This window comes from Nannobrachium achirus, assembly GCF_963921795.1.
Source record: "Nannobrachium achirus genome assembly, chromosome: 2".
Lineage (NCBI taxonomy): Eukaryota > Metazoa > Chordata > Actinopteri > Myctophiformes > Myctophidae > Nannobrachium > Nannobrachium achirus.
In genome coordinates this window covers 42839023-42856848 of record NC_137811.1, presented here as the reverse complement: position 1 = coordinate 42856848, position 17826 = coordinate 42839023, and the positions used below count along the sequence as shown (strand labels likewise).

At 42.1% G+C, this 17826-nt stretch overlaps 1 protein-coding gene across 2 annotated transcripts in view; it reads right to left on the bottom strand.

The window, feature by feature from the left end:
• The window catches only part of atp2c1 (ATPase secretory pathway Ca2+ transporting 1), a 47758-nt gene that overhangs the window by 5472 nt on the left and 24460 nt on the right, over positions 1 to 17826 (bottom strand). The window contains exons 6-26 of one of the 2 annotated variants that reach the window (XM_080751170.1): positions 17650 to 17711; positions 17219 to 17327; positions 16518 to 16673; positions 16010 to 16078; positions 15811 to 15886; positions 15655 to 15721; positions 15187 to 15311; positions 14431 to 14528; positions 12335 to 12430; positions 10581 to 10670; positions 7058 to 7162; positions 6335 to 6491; positions 5781 to 5951; positions 5531 to 5628; positions 4906 to 4956; positions 3900 to 4066; positions 3495 to 3563; positions 2734 to 2850; positions 1733 to 1880; positions 965 to 1060; positions 109 to 250 (exon numbers count right to left, since the gene is read on the bottom strand). In XM_080751170.1, coding sequence (XP_080607296.1) covers positions 109 to 250; positions 965 to 1060; positions 1733 to 1880; positions 2734 to 2850; positions 3495 to 3563; positions 3900 to 4066; positions 4906 to 4956; positions 5531 to 5628; positions 5781 to 5951; positions 6335 to 6491; positions 7058 to 7162; positions 10581 to 10670; positions 12335 to 12430; positions 14431 to 14528; positions 15187 to 15311; positions 15655 to 15721; positions 15811 to 15886; positions 16010 to 16078; positions 16518 to 16673; positions 17219 to 17327; positions 17650 to 17711 — 2269 coding nt within the window. Of the gene's footprint in view, positions 1 to 108; positions 304 to 964; positions 1061 to 1732; positions 1881 to 2733; positions 2851 to 3494; positions 3564 to 3899; positions 4067 to 4905; positions 4957 to 5530; positions 5629 to 5780; positions 5952 to 6334; positions 6492 to 7057; positions 7163 to 10580; positions 10671 to 12334; positions 12431 to 14430; positions 14529 to 15186; positions 15312 to 15654; positions 15722 to 15810; positions 15887 to 16009; positions 16079 to 16517; positions 16674 to 17218; positions 17328 to 17649; positions 17712 to 17826 lie in introns of both variants that reach the window. The other variant, XM_080751171.1, reaches the window with a different exon arrangement.

Here is a 17826-nt window from a genome sequence, read left to right as displayed (position 1 = left end):
ACTGTAGTAGGCTGACAAAAAGACAACTTACTTACAAGATGGAGAAATAAAATGTGCAACTAACCATTCAACTCCAAAAGTTGAATGGTTTCTAGGCTTAGCTCTTACCAAATAAGCTCAGGCTCTCAGTCTGGAAGACACTCTGGAGAGGAGGAAAGTAGATGACCAACAGTTGTCCCATAATGGAGCCCAGCACGGCGTAGCAGAACATCCGGTTACTGCACAGACCCATCTCATGTACCATACGGGTCTGAGAAACAGGGAGAGGTTACAGCACAGACCCATCTCATGTACCATACGGGTCTGAGAAACAGGTAGAGGTGTTTAAGCTGCATGACCAATTTATACGTTTGGGTTTGGTATTGAGATAACAGGAGCATAGATACTCAAATCCATTTACACAGAGAAAGCTGTTCTAAGATTTGACCCAAGAGCAACCAAAACAATATTTCTGAACATTTAGGACGCAATAAAATGTTGTTGCAGCACACATAGAATAAAATAAATATTCTGTTTTTCCTAGATTTTCAAAACAAACAAATAAATGCAGGTTAAAGTTTGAATTGCGCCCTCATTCACAGCTGAGGAGGCTTTACATGGTTTTAATTTTTACATTAACCACACGAAAGATACCTTCCATATTCTGAGGAGAACTTTAGACAAAAATAGCAGATCAACAGGCTCACAACACCTTGTGCAGATCAGCTATTTTCAGCAAAGAGGTTTAGTGTAAAAAAGGAGCAGACCAAGCACAGAGTGAAAGGTCAAGTTTACTAAATATTGACGGTTTAAATGGTTACAGTACAAGTCGTGATGTGATGATAATGCTGTCAAACAATGAAACTATATGGAATCTATGAAAAGGTTGTGGGGGGTCCAAGCTTCATCTCTCTCTCAGCTAAGGGGTCCTTGGCCTGAAAAACTTTGAAGACCCCTGGTTTAAGGTCATGATTGTGCGCCATACCTGTGAGCGGGAACTGAGAGCGTTGAACATGTCAAAGAACACAAAGCAGGTGAATGTCATGGTGGTGTCTCGTGGAGTGATCAGATTGTCCCGGAGCTACAACACAAAAAGACAAGAACAAAGTATCCTCCTGATAATGGTTGAGGTTAAAAGACTAAAGTAACCACTGCATCATTATGTTGTTTGCCACCATTATGTAAAGGCTAAAGCTAATGTTAGCCGCTCATTATTTTGACATCTAGCCGTGAAAAGATATGGTTCTTGCCAATAAAAACATAGATCTGAGATAAAGTAGGTTTTCTCTAGCAAAATGCATTGGATTAAATGGAGGACTTCGGCAGCGCGATGATGTCAACGTCTAATGTAAACAAACCGCGGACATCGGCCATCATCAATGGACAGCCCCGAGATTATGGTAAGGTTTAACAAGGTTACTGTATATACAGTACAGGTATATATCCTGAACTAGTTCGGGCTTGGCAATCCGAACTACGGTATTTCCGAGATTGGCATAAAAAGATTTAAACAAGCACCATATACTGTTTCAAATATTTAAATTCCTATATCAGGTAGAGCAAAGTCCGTGTCTGTGTCAGTGTTGTAATCAACTGTGGCTTGACACCATGGCCGGAAGAAGATAATTTTGCTCTCGATAGCAAATCACAATATCAATGCAGATTAATACACCCAAACAAAATAAATATGCAAATAATTAAATCCAAGAAGACGACAAGCTAAAATCGGCAGACTCAGTCGAGAAAAGCTCACCTCTCTCCAGAAGACAAACAGTGTTCCACAGACTATGATGAGTGCTGAGACCAGAACCTTGATGAGCAGACTGCGGGTGATGATGCTGTCTCTGACGTTACGAGGAGGCTTTCGGATCACGTCTCTGTCCACGGGTTCAACCCCCAAACTGAGGAGGACACGACTCGCATCACTCAATATCCATAGTGTCCATGACACTACATCGCTTCTCTCTCTATAAACCACTGGTGGAAACACTCTTAACTCATGGAATTTAATTTTATTTTAAAATAATTAAAGTAGTTCATGACAGCATGCACGCTTCTTTTCAAGTTTGGACAGATACTTAAGATGTGTATTGGCCATCAGCCAAGTTCTTATGGTATTTTGCCATTCCAGAGCACAGACACCACGGTTTTACCAATTGGCTAAAGCAACCTGTCTATTTAAAAAAAGATGACTGATTACTTGCCACAGTAGCACCAAGAAACTAATGATCCATGGGTCCATTAAAATCATGCAAAGCACAATTCCAAAAGATGGATGTAAGTGTCATGGACTGTCTGGTGTGTACCTTTATTGTGTAGTGTTATCCCAGTGTTTCCTGTTTTGCCTTGTGTTGTCGCTACCTGTCTTGTCTCACCTGTCCTGTGATTAGCAAATGTGTACACCTGTGTCTTGTTTAGCTGTAGCCAATCATGTTAGTCCTGTGTCTATTCAAACCCTCACTTCCTTGTGTTCCCTTGCCAGATTATAGTTGTTGTTATGGTGTCATGTTCTAGTCCTGTTTATGTGTTTGGAGAATAAATCCTTGTTCATTCGACCTGCTCTGCCTCTGAAGAGTCTGTTCTGTATTTTGGGTCCCATATCTGAGTCTCACTGTGACAGTAAGATTGCAAAAAGCAACAGCATTGTCATTCATTTAAAACAGTATTGATGATAAGAGCATTCTACAATACACACATTTAATGTCTGAGCCAAGTCTTTCCACTGCAGTAAAACTCCTGTTAGTCTTGCTGTACCTTTGGGCTGGCGGTCCGTCCATGATGATGTTGATCCACAGGATCTGCATGGCGTTCAGAGGGTTAGGGAAGTTCATCAGCGTTGCCAGGGAAATCAGTGTCAGTGCTGCGATACTCCTGTTGACCAGCAGAGGGACAGAATGCATTAGGGATTAGGAGGGGAAAAGTGCTACCAAAAAAGTTAACTTTGGTAATTAAGTATTTACAAATGATTCTTGACATTTGTTTGATAGACTGCTTGACGCACTCTGAGTGGGTGTGATTTGCCACAAAGTGGTAATGAGTGCTAGATTTTTGACAAACAAAGTTAAATTATGTTCCATACTTTTATGTACATGACAACTGACCTGACTGTGTAATCCCACCCATCTGCCATTCAAAAGGAAATTAAAACATGATCCAAGAACTATTTGAATACTATGTCATCCAGCTGTACTGACAACTCAAAGTGCCATGACATAGGCCAATGACTAAATCTATACCACAGAAAGACATTTTATGTTTGGTTGTGCTCGAAAAAAGATAAAAAAAAAAAAGATCTAGAAGTGTAAAATCAGCCTTTACATCGCCATTATGGCCCGCCAACATACTGAAAACTTTTGTAGACAAATCAACTGTAGATTTTGTCAGCTAAAACTAGACTAAAACGCAAACTTTTCAGATGACTAAAACCAAATGAAGATTTATTCAAAAGACTATTGCTAAAACTAAATCAAAATTTGCTCTCATATTAACACTGCTTCGTTCCAATTGTTACTCACGTGCTCAGCTGGAAGCGAACAAAGTTTTTGATGTTGTTGTATATCCCTTTCCCTTCCTCTATGGCAGACCTGAGAACAAACCACAAAAGGACGTACAAAATAAATACAATCTTCACCAATGACTTGGTTAATGACTGAGAACGGTGATGTACACACTACAAACTTAATTTTAAAAGGAACATATTAGGATTTTCAACAGCACAGAGCAAAAATACATTTCAGAACAGAAAAGCTTATTTACCGGTAAACAAATTTACACAGCAATTAAAGCATTAACTCATCAAACTGTGCCTAAGTATTTCTAGGCCTGGAAAACAGACAAACAGAACATGTTATACACAGTCAGTGCAATTTTCTGATATTTCATAAAGGTTCGGTCCCTACACAACTCATTACTACACGTACATGATGGTCTGAAAGTCATCATCGACAAGGATCATGTCTGCTGCCTCTTTGCAGACGTCGGTACCCGTCTTGCCCATCGCCACACCGATGTCTGCTGCTTTCAGAGCCACAGCGTCATTAACCCCATCCCCCGTCATGGCGACCACAGCCCCGATGTTCTGTAGCGACTGGATGGATAATGAGAGCAGGAGTTGATCACAGGCTAAAGCAAACAGTCACACCAGTAAGTGACACATATAAAGATGGTTTGATATTACTCCAAGTCCTAGAGTCTCTTTCAGAGATCTACAATGATGCTTTTTGAATAGAATAGTAGGATACGAGTGTGTAACAGTATAACCTTGACAACGTTTGATGACAAAGCCGCAGCTTTAATCAGGGTTCCCACACATCTTTACCAATTAATTTCCAAAACTTTTCCAAAACCTTTCCAGAATATTTAACCCGATTTCCAGGACTATATAACAATAATTCAGCTCAATAACGAGTCGCTTACTCCTATGTGCAATGCCCAAAGACAGGTAGTGTATGCCAGTGGTTCTCAACCTTTTCAGGCTGTGACCCCCCGAAATAATCATATATTTGAGTTGAGGAATTTTTTATAACACGGTTTTATTGTTGCGAGGCGTTGTGAGCATGTAGATCTGCTATTCTCACAATTTCTGCCTCTAATGTTTGACAATTTGGCCAATGTTTAATTTGTCATTTCAGAGGTATTAACAAAATCAATAACCAAAGACAATGCATAGTTATTTTTTCCAGGACCTTCCAGGACCCTTGATCAATTCCTAAACTTTTCCAGTACTGGATTTTTTTTTTCTAATTTCAAAATATTTCCAGGAATTTCATGACCGTGGGAACCCTGTTTAATGTGCAGCTTTCAGGGGCATTATGTGTGCAATTCAGACCATGTGTACATTTGATAATTCTGAGATGCAAATACATTTTCTTAACAGACTAATCATCGCTTACCATCAGACCATCAGCCCATCAGCTTATGCCTTACCTTGACTATCTTCAGCTTGTGTCTGGGGCTGGCTCTGTAAAACACTGCTATCTGTGGAGAGACAAATTCCAAGGTGGTTACAGCACCCCCAGCCTTTAAGCAGCCACTCTATTATAGTTGTATGAATTAATTCACTTATAAATACAAACACTACAAAGCAAAATCCTAAAGTGTTAAATTGCATTGGAGGCTAAAATATAAAAGAAATGTTATCCTAAACTGAGGATTTTACTGTGTCAAAGTGATTGTAGTGATTGTAATAAATGTGCCATTGATATGGCCATTCTTTTCTTAGCGTTTATTCTATTGACAATTACTTTTTCGATGAATTGAATACTTGAGAAGCTAAGAATCGATTATCCACATAAGCCTAATTTTATACTTTGTTGTACAACAGTCACAAATGTATCGCACTGCAATGCCTTGTGAACTTTGGATATTGAAAACGTACATTTTCACCTATACCCAAATTAGGGATAAGTGAATTAATCCCTTTAATTATCCCTTAATTAGTTTATTAATTGATTAGTTCAATTAAACCCCTATCCCTAATGGGCAGTGAGGAACAGTTTAAGCATCAACAGTGATATGGGCAGTGAGGACATGGATGTGCAGGGAGGCCTACCCTGGAGACCATCTGTGACAACTGCTGGATATCCATCTGATCCACCTCCTCACCCGACAGCGACAGCGACCCCTTAGTGAACAGACCCAGACGACTCGCTTGACAGACAGACAGAAAGACACACACACCCACACACTTCAGTGCCTTTACACTTTTTCGGCTTCTTTTTTTCATGAATATGAACTGAATGGGTAAAAGAAGTCAAAAGCTGAGACCAGATCCAAATGTGCCATTTCTTTCACACACACACCTATGGTTACTGCTGTCTCCTGGGAGTCTCCGGTGACCATTTTGATGGCCACTCCAGAGGCGATGAGCGTGCCCACTGCTTCTTTGACCCCTGACCTAGGTGGGTCGATGATGCCCACCAGGCCAAGGAAAGACAGGTTGCCCATCTCTGATCCGGACGCGAATGCCAGGACTACAAAGATAAAAGACAGACAGCATTTAAGTCTGGGTCTTGGTACAACTGTCAATTAGAAGCGGCTCAACTGTACATGCTACATACATACTAATACTAAAGGACCTTGCTGAAATGTGCTATACAAATAAACTAGCCTTCAAGGAATGAACACGTCGTCTAACAATTGGCAAAGAAGTCATACCCATTTAACGGAAATATGCAAAATAGAGGTAGGTATCCAGTGTGACATGACCAGTGTGCTATTTATGAGTTAATTTCATTAGGCGTCCCACGAAGCTTGGCCAATGTGGGAAGGGGCGGGACATACAGACGCGGGACATACGTCCATACAGATAAAGCCAGATGTAGGAGCGGCACTGCTCAAAAGTAATGCTGCTTACCTCTGAGTCCTGCAGTGCCCATGTAGCTCTTCTGCTGTTGGTAGAACTCCCTTTGCTGGTTGTTGAGGGGAAGAGTGGCTCCACGGCTGTTGTACGAGCTGCACAAACGAATGACCTGCTCATAGGCACCCTTCATGAAATATACTGCAGGCTTGTCCTGAGGGGATCAAGATGGGGGGTGGAGGTATAAATCATTAAATATTCATGTGACCTAAATGGTCTGTAATAGCCTGTAATGCTGTCTGGGACTGAGTGGAGGAAAAGCTTCATTTAAAAAGGGGAACAACATCTTTCTTATCCATTATATCCTCTCTCTTTCCATTGTATCCATCATTCCATATTCTATCCATCTGTATCATGTAGTAAAATATTGTCAAAACCAAGTAGATAAAAGACATTGATACCAACAAAGATATCATATGTATGGCATCTGTCCCAGGTATGACTATGACTAGTGCAAGTTGTAGAGATACAGTAGATGAATTTCTGTGTTATTGTGTCTGGGGCTGGCGCTGTAAAACACTTATTAATTACCTTTTCATACAAATATTTACTGTCAAATTTGAGATAATGCCTCTTCGTGTTTTACAGGTAAACTGCAATACATTCTGTATGCTAAATACAACTGAGGTTGTTGCAGTGCTACTGCAATCACTGCAGAATAAAAATAGACAAAAACAAAGCTGAGAAGGGAAGTAAAGCAGGTGAGTATCAGGTGCAGACCTGCTGGGTGCGGTGAACACAGCGGACGGACATCCACTTCTGCTCGGAGGTGAAGGGTTGTTCCTGCTGACGCACGTACTCCTGCTTGAGGCCTTCCAAACCCATCTGGAGAGCAAAAAGAGCAGGGGAGATTGTGGCTGATGAAAGGAGAGGATGTCCGCACACTGGATGGGAGATTGTGGCTGAGCCAGGGCACCAACTTCAAATCTCACAATGCAAACATCCACTACTTATGTTGTTAAACGAAAATAAAAGCATCGCCATTTTACTCACATTACATTCATGCAGAACGCAGAAAAAAAAAAGGAAAAAAAAGTACCATGCGACAAATACTGTATAAGAACCATTAGATGTTAATCAATAATTTAGGGGCAGTATTGGCCAAAGTGGTTGCGACCGTAGGTCGCATTTACTACCAAAACCTCCCCGGGCTGTCTGTCTGTCAGTGAGTCCGTCACACTTTTGCCCTGCTCATATCTCCACAACCGTTGCCCCCATCCATGCCAAATTTTGCACACACACTCCTTGACTGCCAAACTACAACCTCCAAGGACCCCCGGAGCCCCAGGGACCCCCAAGTCCCTGGGGGACCCCCAGATGTAAAAAATGACCAAATGTGCTCACACGTCACACGTCACACTTTTTCCCTGCTTATATCTCCGCACCCGTTGACCCGATCCATGCCAGATTTTACACACACACTCCTTGCCTGCCAAACTACAACCTCCAAGGACCCCCGGAGCCCCAGGGACCCCCAGGTACCTGGGGGACCCCCAGATGAAAAAAATGACCACATGTGCAAAAATGACCAAATGACCACCCCAACGGGGCTGCTCACGGGGATTTCCCGGGGACCACCGACTCCTGGTGCTCCAGAACGGATGCAAAAGTGGTGGCGCCCCCAGTGGAGGACCCCCTGCCACTGCAGCGCACATAAAATGCTGTAACTCGGGCTAGGGGCGTCCGGGAGAGCCGGGGCCGGTACCTATTCGTCCGCCAAGGCAACGCGGAGACCCCACCCCTCATTTCTCACATGGCCCTATTCTAGCGCCACCTTCAGGCCGATTTTTAAAACACATTTTTGGACACTGCTCCTACAGTTTTGGCCCTAAAATCACGAATATCACTACACAGCATGTCTACTCATGTCATCAACATGGATCAGGAAGATTTGGGAAAAACAAATCTTTGCCCTATTTGTGGAGATAAGCCACCTACGGTCGCTTATCTCCCAATTAGGGAGTCTTACTGGTAATACAGTAGCTTGTTTAATGTTGCCAGTTTTAATTGCACCTTGGAGGTTCTGAATGTGTGAAGTAATACCACCTGAATCTTGGACTCCCTTCTAAACCGAGCACAAAAAGTATCTCCCCTTTGATAATACCAATTGGCATAGAATTTTATATTATTTTTATCGTTGATTATTCACCTTTACAACGAGGTAAAGCTTCTAAGAATCTGGTATTGGTGGAATGAGCAGCACAAACATACATGTGGTCAAAATGGCCTGGCAGGCCTGGAATTGTTGGTATTCACCTTTGTTGCTTGGTGCATTGAATGATTGCAATCTCCCACAGTAATAAGGAAAATAAAAAACAACACAAATTGGCCATTTTTACACTTTGTTAATTTTAAGCTCAGCTTCAGGGAAGCCCAAAACGAGAGTGAATGCCAGCAGAACAGTATTGCAGGCCATTTTGGCAAATTGTTGGTCGGCGCTACCCACACATTTGGCTGTGTAGCTCATGCCTCGATGGTTAAAACCTGTACCTCGTTGTAAAGGAGACTAATTAACAATAAAAATGATAGCACAATACAAATTGGTATTATTAAAGGGGAGTTATAATGGACCCAAGTCAAGTTTCCTTACTTTTTGTGCTGTGTATTTGCCTTGGTAGACGTAAGATTTTCAACAAGCAGAGTTTTTGTTTTGAGCTGTGTGCTTTGTAGTTACCGTACTACAAAGCATGTAGAGTCTAGAATACATTTCTGAACAATGTGAAGCATTGTGGTCAGCAGAAGTAAACTGAGGAGGTTCCTTGGACTGAATTACAATTATGTTGATCACCCTAAACAAATACTCTGGGAACACCCTTGTGTATCAACAGACAAAGTTTACATACTGGGAGCGTTTATTTTGTGTAATTCATTTGCATTAATTTAAACTTCAGTTGAGACGAGGACAGAAATTATTGCATTGTTTATTCATCATCACCTTAAGAGTCAGAACTTTGTTGGAAATAAATTATATTAGATGGAGAATACTGAACACAAGTTCAGAGTGCTCAAAGACTGCGGAAAGTGTAAAAAACACCCTTTAAAATACACACGTCAGCAGTCATAATAGACATTTGAAACGTCATGCTTAATCAGATGATTCATATTACACATGCACACAAATTTAGACAGGCTCAGCTACGTTAAGAGACCACAGGTATGACCAAAGAATTCCATTGACGCCTTTATCCTTTACAATACTGGGAGCGCATACAGTATAGTACATTTTAAATTGTAAGGGTGGTTTCCAGTAGCAATTGAAACCTGCTGTCACCCTAGGCGTAGTGCCAAGCCACACACACAGGAACACACTGACACGATCATTTAAAAATCAATGGCCTGGTGCAGTCGCTGAGGGAAGGAGGATTATACACAACACACTATACACCCCAAAGACATTCAGTGACGTTCCCACAGTCACAGGGATTGGTACTGTACCTGGTTTAGTTTAAGGGCACTGCTGAGGGAGGTGTGAATGAGTCACCTCAGCTCAAGGTTTCTCAGTCAAAGAATGTGAACCAGCAACATTTAGATCGACAGATAAGTTACATTAGTACTTGTAAATTCTAAACACCAGAATCTCTTCTACTCCACACTCGTTGCATGGAGCAGAATGTAGCATGTGAAAGGTTTTTTTCTTTTTCTTTTTGTGTACCTCTCTAAAGCGAGTGGATGAAATTCTGAATTAGAAATTGAGTAACAGTCTGCTAAAAGAGGAAAAATATAGCTGCAATGAGCTGTAATTATAATTGTTACACAAACTTAGAATTATATTAAGAGTCAGTTATGTTCTGTGTAATCTACAGTTGGGCATCTATCAAATTACAACCATCTTGCAGATATACCCAGTGTGTGTGTCTGCTTTATCAACCCAGTTACCTGGCTCCAAGCGAGATGTCCCCTTTACCCAAGGCAATCATCTAAGGCAGATCATTATCAGTTGTCATGGCAGCATGCTTGCAGCCAGCCACTCCCAAGAGGCTCTTGGCTTGCTTGTTCAGCAGAGACAGCCACACTCACACTTTGTGATATGATGCAACAAATGTTAATAAGGACTGCATGTTCCTCTTTGCTGGGATCAACTAAAAACAACGTGTTCGGAGCACGATGGCTGCCTTCCAGGCATCACCGAGTCAACTAAAGAACCGGTGCATATTAGCTTAATTAAGCACGTTTGTATTCAATGGACAGTTCTCACAAGTGCAGTAGCACTAAAGTAGAAGTGTTGGTGTTTGTGTTTTCTTACCTTCATGGCCAGGGCGATCAGCGCTCCCTCTGTGGGTTGACCCATGAGTGTATTGTTCCTGATCAGAGCGTCATTACACACGCAACCAGCCTGGCAACACACACATTAAGAACATATAGAACATTATTACTACTTGTTGTGTTATGACGAGAGACACTTTATTTGGCTAGGGTCACTTTTTTTGTTTGGCACTGTATTGATAAGTAGACTTTAAGTAGCCTGTTACTATGAGTGTTACGAAGTGATAACGATGAGACACTTGTTCTGGACACTTTATATTTTTTGGTTTCTTACTACGTTTAAGACTGCTCTATATTGTTGATGCTTCTTTTTTAGTTTTTTTGCTGTGTACACAGTACCCTTTTTCTTTTCATACTTCCCTGTTAACTTGGGCGACCGATTTTCACTCTTGGGATAATAAAGGTATCTATCGAACAACAAACAGGCATCCAATCTGTTTTGCATCAACCTGTTTCAGGCCTTCTCTTAACACTTATGTTGCAATGATTTTTTCTGTTCAATGTCTCACGTTGCCATGGTTACCATAGACTTCCATGTAATTGTGCAAGTGTGTAAAAAGTGCACGCCCATGCCTAGATGATGCACCACGTGTGTAGATGCTGTTCACAGCTTTCAAACAAAAAAATCCGCTTGGAAATCCGTTCAGGCATTCATGATTTATCAGCCATTATGTTTTCTACAGATGTAAACAAACATGGCTGCCATGTTTGAAAGAATGGGTTGGTAATATGGGGGTTAAACATGCAATTTCGCGATCGCGATCATGCCTAATACATTTCTGGAGGTCCAAAAAAAAAATTTGAACATTTTTTTTTTGAATTTTTTTTTTTTTCTTTTTTCAAAAACGGCCCAAACTCGGGAAACTCGGGGTTGGCACAGCACTAGTACCAATACAAACACGGGAAACTCGGGGTTGGCACCATATGTGTTAATGAACATTTTCATTCATTAAGTAAATTTTTTGTTTAGGTTTGGGTAGCTGTAGACTAGAGTATTATTATTATTATTATACGTCATTTTATCATTTTTCGTTACAGCTTAGCTGCAGTTGCCGCTTAGCCTGGTCATCACCATGACTCTGGACTGTGTTTGGGAAGGCTCCTTTGATCTTGTCTGCATAATATGTAGATCATTAAGGGGATTTGCCGGTAGGGATTTGCCAACTACGCTGGTTGATATCCCCTGCTTGAATCGTGACCTATGTATGGTGGGGATTCACTGCACTCACAATTAGAAAAGATTAATGATACTTTTTTTTTTTTTTTTTTTTTAAACAACATGAGATCCAACTAGAATGGTTCAGGTTATGGTTGATGTATACTCCGTTGTACAAAGGTGTCATGCATTGAAAATAACAGATGTGATGAGACGGGTTATTAAGTTGTCGATCTGCTATCTTTAGGGTTTAGGTTTCCTTTTTATGTCTTACTGTGTCATTCTTTTGTATCTTTTTGTCAACAAAAGTGTTGAAATTTCACTCAATTTGAAATGAAACCTGGTCTAGCTGGAAGCATCAACTCAAAAACAAATACAACATGGTTTCAGTTGATCATTAAGGGGCTTCCTCTGAGTTCACGGGCGGACATCCACTCCACCAGATCAAAAACATCCTTACAGTGACAAAAGAATATCGGGACACAAAAACATCTTGTTTAATATTTTCCTACAAAAGATGTTTTTCTACTTTAAAATAAAGCATCTAATGTTCCCAGAGCTGCAGTACGAGTGCTCACCTCTACTACTTTAGTGATGGAGGGGTTAGAGTAGCCATGAACCACCTCTCCATCCAGCAGCACCTCTCCTGCTCCATTGTAGCCAACACCCGTCACCTGCACAATGGACAGCTTGGTCAATGATTCCATCAGATACAACAGGGGGTTTCAACTGATTGTGAACCAGGGACCACCACGCTGACTAAGAATCAACCAGGGGACCACTGTTGTGTTGGCTGTTATGAATCCAATGTCTAAAATACTTTATAATAAGCTTGTATAACACTGTGATTATAGTTATAAGAACTACAATACTCACAGCCCTTTATAAGACTGCTTCTCAACCAATTGTACACGGACAGTTCTTAAATAATGACTGAAATATTATTCCAGTGTTTTTGAGAATTCGTCTTACTTTATCCAGCCTTCGACAGTGTATTAAACTATATTAACTGATTTACTGATTTACAAGCAGACACACCCTATTACATCTCCAAATCTATCTATAAATGCGAGAAGTCTCTGCGTGTCTGTCTGTGTGTATGTAATCCGCGTATCTCGAGAACCGTTCGTCCCACCGGCTTCAGATTCGGCACGCGCGTTCTCCGCCGCGGCGCGGAGTGCAGTGCCCGGCCTCGACCCGACCCGACGCGCGTTTTTTCCGAAACGGCGCGAAACGTTCGGAATCTCCTTATGCGGAGCTGATTGTTGACATCAGGCTGTTCCGGAGGAAATCGGCGAAAGCTCTGACTCATTGTGACATCACTTCATAAAAGGCTCTGACATCACGTACGCCACATGAGTCAACAAAAAATCTCTGTGAGTGTGTATGTAATCCGCGTATCTCGAGAACCGTTCGTCCCACGGGCACGCGCGTTCTCCATATATGGGCATAAAATGAATGCCCCCATATATGGGCATAAAATGGATTGCAGACAGACAGATACAGATATCTCCATATATGGACATAAATTCGGCACGCACGTTCTCCGCCACACAGTTGGAGGCACAGACAGATACTCCATATATGGGCATAACATGGACGCAGATAGACAGATATCTCCATATCTGGGCATAAAATGGACCCAGAACTATAACTGCAGTGATCTCCATATATGGACATAAAATGGACGCCGACAGACAGACAGACAGATACAGATATCTCCATATATGGGCATAAATGGACACAGGCAGACAGATGGTCAAAACGGGTCCTAAAGGGCGGGGCATTCATTCCCTATTTACATTGTTCCGAGTTGGCCAGGTCGCCGACTAGACGCTTCTAGTATTGATAATAAAGGCAATCCTGTACACTTCCCCTTCTCCTCCATTTTCTGTGGAAGTTCTTGACCTCCTACTTCCCTTTAACTGCTGCCCACTACAATGACAGGTCATCTTAGGTCAACAGGTCATTGAGTGAACCGTTTCTCATGGCATGATTACGGGTGGTCCATGTCTGTCTCTTCTTTGCTATAGTGGAGTTTCATGTCCTGCGTCCTTTTCTGCCTCAAACCTTGCCCTGTACATATTCTTCAGGCCTATGCCAGGATGAAAATACTACTGTCACAGAGATACATAGTTACAAATGGTAAAATACATTTTTACTGCCTGATAACTCATCCAGAACAATGGACTGTGAAGTTCTTCACTTTTCCTACTCGATGCATGATCAGGGACCTGATGAATACCTCCACAGACCACCAGTTGCAAACCCCTGAATATACAACGATGAAAACACTGTCCCAAAGGTAAAATATCAGGATTCTTTACTGAGAATTAGGAAAAATAGTAGTGTTCTCTCCAGTTAAAGGATGTTTAAAACACTTGAAACTGCTCTGCTGGAAAATCAGTTGTCAAATAAATGGTGTCATTGTTGATGCTGGCACAGTCACATTTTCTCCCCCATTCTTCCAATTCATACTCTACGGTGTAATGCAAGACAAGATGTCCCCTGATGACAGGAAATGGAAGTGAGTGTTTACAAAGAGTAAACAATCCGCACCATTCTAGGGCACAGTAATAACACAAAGTCAACATTCAGTTGTTCTACCAGTGCAGTCTGGTGGACTATATGTTTCACAACACAAGTAAGTGAACACAAATGGAGGAGATGAGACCTCAGCATGGAATCCATCCGACGTGAACAGGTGAGTAACAGTCATCTCATTCTTGGTCAAAGTGCCCGTCTTGTCTGAACAGATCACATTACAGCAGCCTGGAAAGAAGGTCGGGAAGAAAAGAACTATACGTTAAGTCACATCACTATAAACATAATACCCTTCAATCTGTTGTAAAATCTATCTGTGGGTGAACGAACGCCTCAAGCTATTCAGGAAACCATTCTCTAAGAGTCCAATTTCCACAACCAAGGAAACATTGATTCACATAAACCCATGGTCGTCTCATTATTCCATTTGTTCATGTGAAACCTTTGGCCAACATTGCTCTAATAGGAGCCATAAATGCGCAGTTGATGGCTACCCATCAACTGACTCAATCTAGCCATTGGCGAACAGCACTGTGATGTGGTTAGAGCAGCTCAGTGACCTTGTGGTTAGAGTGTCCGCCCTGAGACTGGGAGGTCAGAGTTTGAACCCTGGTCGGGTCATACCAAAGAATGGTACACAGTGCCTCCCTGCTTGGCACTCAGCATCCAGGTTGGATTGCAGTTCCTGCGACATACTCAGTGCTTATAATACTAGTGTCATGTCCAGGGGGTGTACTTGTACAAGCTGCCTCAAGCTACAGAATCAGTATAGGCTCCTGCCCTCATGGCTCATTAAGGCAGGAGGCTCTTTACTTACTGCGATGTGGTTGCTTACAGTGTAAAGACTAAAATCGACTGTATTACAGTACATGTACCAGGAACATACCGAGAGTTTCCACGATGGGGAGCTTCTTGATGATGGCCCTCTTTTTCACCATGCGCATGACGCCCAGAGCCAGGGTTACTGTCACCACGATGGGCAGACCCTCTGGGATGGCGGCTACTGCCAGGCTGAAGAGAGAACGAAACAGATCCACAATCAATACATTGCGCAGTTTCACTTATGAACACAGTAAGCAAAACATGAGAGTAATCTTAATTACAACCATAATATTTGTGAAATCAAAGCACAAAAACACAGGGTACAGGCTTTAACACAACACGATCTTTTGGCCATCACAGTAAAACACAAGTAACCAGGATCAAAGCTCAACTTAACATTGTCACATCAAAAGTTCACAGGTATAAAGAAGTGGGTGAAATGATTTGCCGTACCAGCTCCAACGCCGCTTCAATACAAGTGGAACAATAGAGAAAGAAACAAAAAACAGATCAGATATGAACCACTGCATACCTCACACCAATAGTGAACATGTCCAATATCCGTTTTCCTTGGAGCCAGCCCACCAGCATGATCACCCCTGAAACATGACAAACATTTGCATTTTGGTAGGTATACACAATGACGATACATTAACAATATTCATTTGAGAAAACAAACATGGCCAACCTATTATCCCAAAGGAATACAAAGAGAGCTGTTTCCCTAGCAGGTCCATGCTTTTCTGTAGAGGTGTTTTAGGTGCCTGGATATGATAAACAACAAGGGTTATTTATTTCAACACAGTGAAACCTTGGACAAGACACAAGATGCTGGGTGTACATTTAACTGTCATGGAATGTTTTTCCCCTACAAAACGAGTGCATACCTCCTCTGCTTGCATCATTTTAAATACTTCTCCAAACTCAGAATTCTCTCCGGTTCCTATGACGATGCCCTGGAGGAAAGCAAACAAAAACAAAGAAGACAAAAATGTAGCTTATAATGGTTCTAGTTTCAGACACAAAAAAACCCACACATTGATAGCAGCAGAATACATCTATAAGTAGTGCATATACTGTCTTCAGTGTGTTGTGGATTGAATGCTTGGTACTGTACACAAGGTCTTGTTGTCCTTGTACCGTGTGTGCGTCAGCATGTACTATGTTACCCTGTCAATATGTCTCTGCACCAACATCACGCAAGCATATTCTTGTGTATTTATCAAACATCCTTGTGTATTTATCAAACATTAAGATCAAAAGAAATGGAACGCTAAACATACAAGAGCAGCATTTAATGTAACAAGAGCAGCATTTAATTTAATGAGAGATGAAACCAGTGATTATAAGGTGCCGAGGCTAGGATAGGTGAGATTGTGAGGTGCTGTTGTGTACCTTGGCTTTGCCGCAGCGCACCAGGGTGCCCATGAAAGCTAGGTTGCTGCGGGAGGCCGGGTCTCCGTTGAGGGCAGCAGGCTGGTGGAAGGTGGACTTGGGGCATGGCGCCGTCTCTCCCGTTAGACTGGACTCATCCACAGACAGGCCCGTCGCCTGGCAAAGGGGCACACAGAGCACTGAGATGTCCCATTCAAAGTTCTCAAAGTGGGTGCATTGAGGAGGTTTCAGGGGGTCCTCAGCTAAATGATTTAAGAGTTTAATTATACTTAGGATGTGTGTAAAAAAAAAACCAATTTACTGGCATAAACTCTTCTCAAAAGGGGGGCCACGGCCTATTGCAAATCGATTTGGTGGTCCTTGCAATGAAAATGATTGAGAACCAGTGTTATATAGGACCACCTACAAATGGTAAATGGTGCATTTATATAGCACCTTTATCCAAGACGCTTTACGTATCCACACACACATTCATACACCAATGGCGGAGGAAACCATTCAAGGCAGAATGCACCAACCTGCTCATCGGGAGCAATTAGGGTTCAGTGTCTTGATCAAAGACACATCAACAGCAACTCAAGAGGGAACCCAGGATCGAACTGGGAACCTTCCAAGCGGCCACTGTACCCCTGAGCCACAGCCACCCCACCTCACCTACGGTATATAGGACAACTGTAGTGTGTGTGCGAGTCACTCTGTACCTCAAAGAGCCGGAGGTCAGCTGGAACCCTCTCTCCCACAGTAAGACACACTGTGTCTCCTGGGACCAGGTCCCTGGCTAGAAGGTGCTCCAGTTTCCCTTCTCTTATACTGGAGGATGGAGACAGACATGGGCAGAAAGACAGAGGAGCAGTATGAGAGCAGGGAGGCAGACGCAGAGATGGTGAGACGAAGGGAGGGAGAGAGAAATGGAGAAAAGGAGATATAAGGAGAAGAGGGTTTTGGGTCAGACATTTACAAAAATATTTCTTTTATTTTTTTTAATAATTGTATTACATTAGTATTTATCAGTCAGTTTATAGTCTATGACAGTGTTATTTAATAAGAGCGAGAGACAGAGAGACAGAGAGAGAGACAGAGAGACAGAGAGAGAGAGAGAGAGAGAGAGACAGAGAGAGATTGTGATTCTCACCAGTAGCATTCTGGAGGCACTAGTTTTCCCAGTTCTTCCAGAGACTTCTCTGAGCGGTACTCCTACACAACAATAACTCACATCAGAAAGCTTCCATTTCATAGTTAAAATGAAATCAGCGTACTGTACATTCCCTGTAACAGCACAAACACACCCTCCCACACACACACACACCGA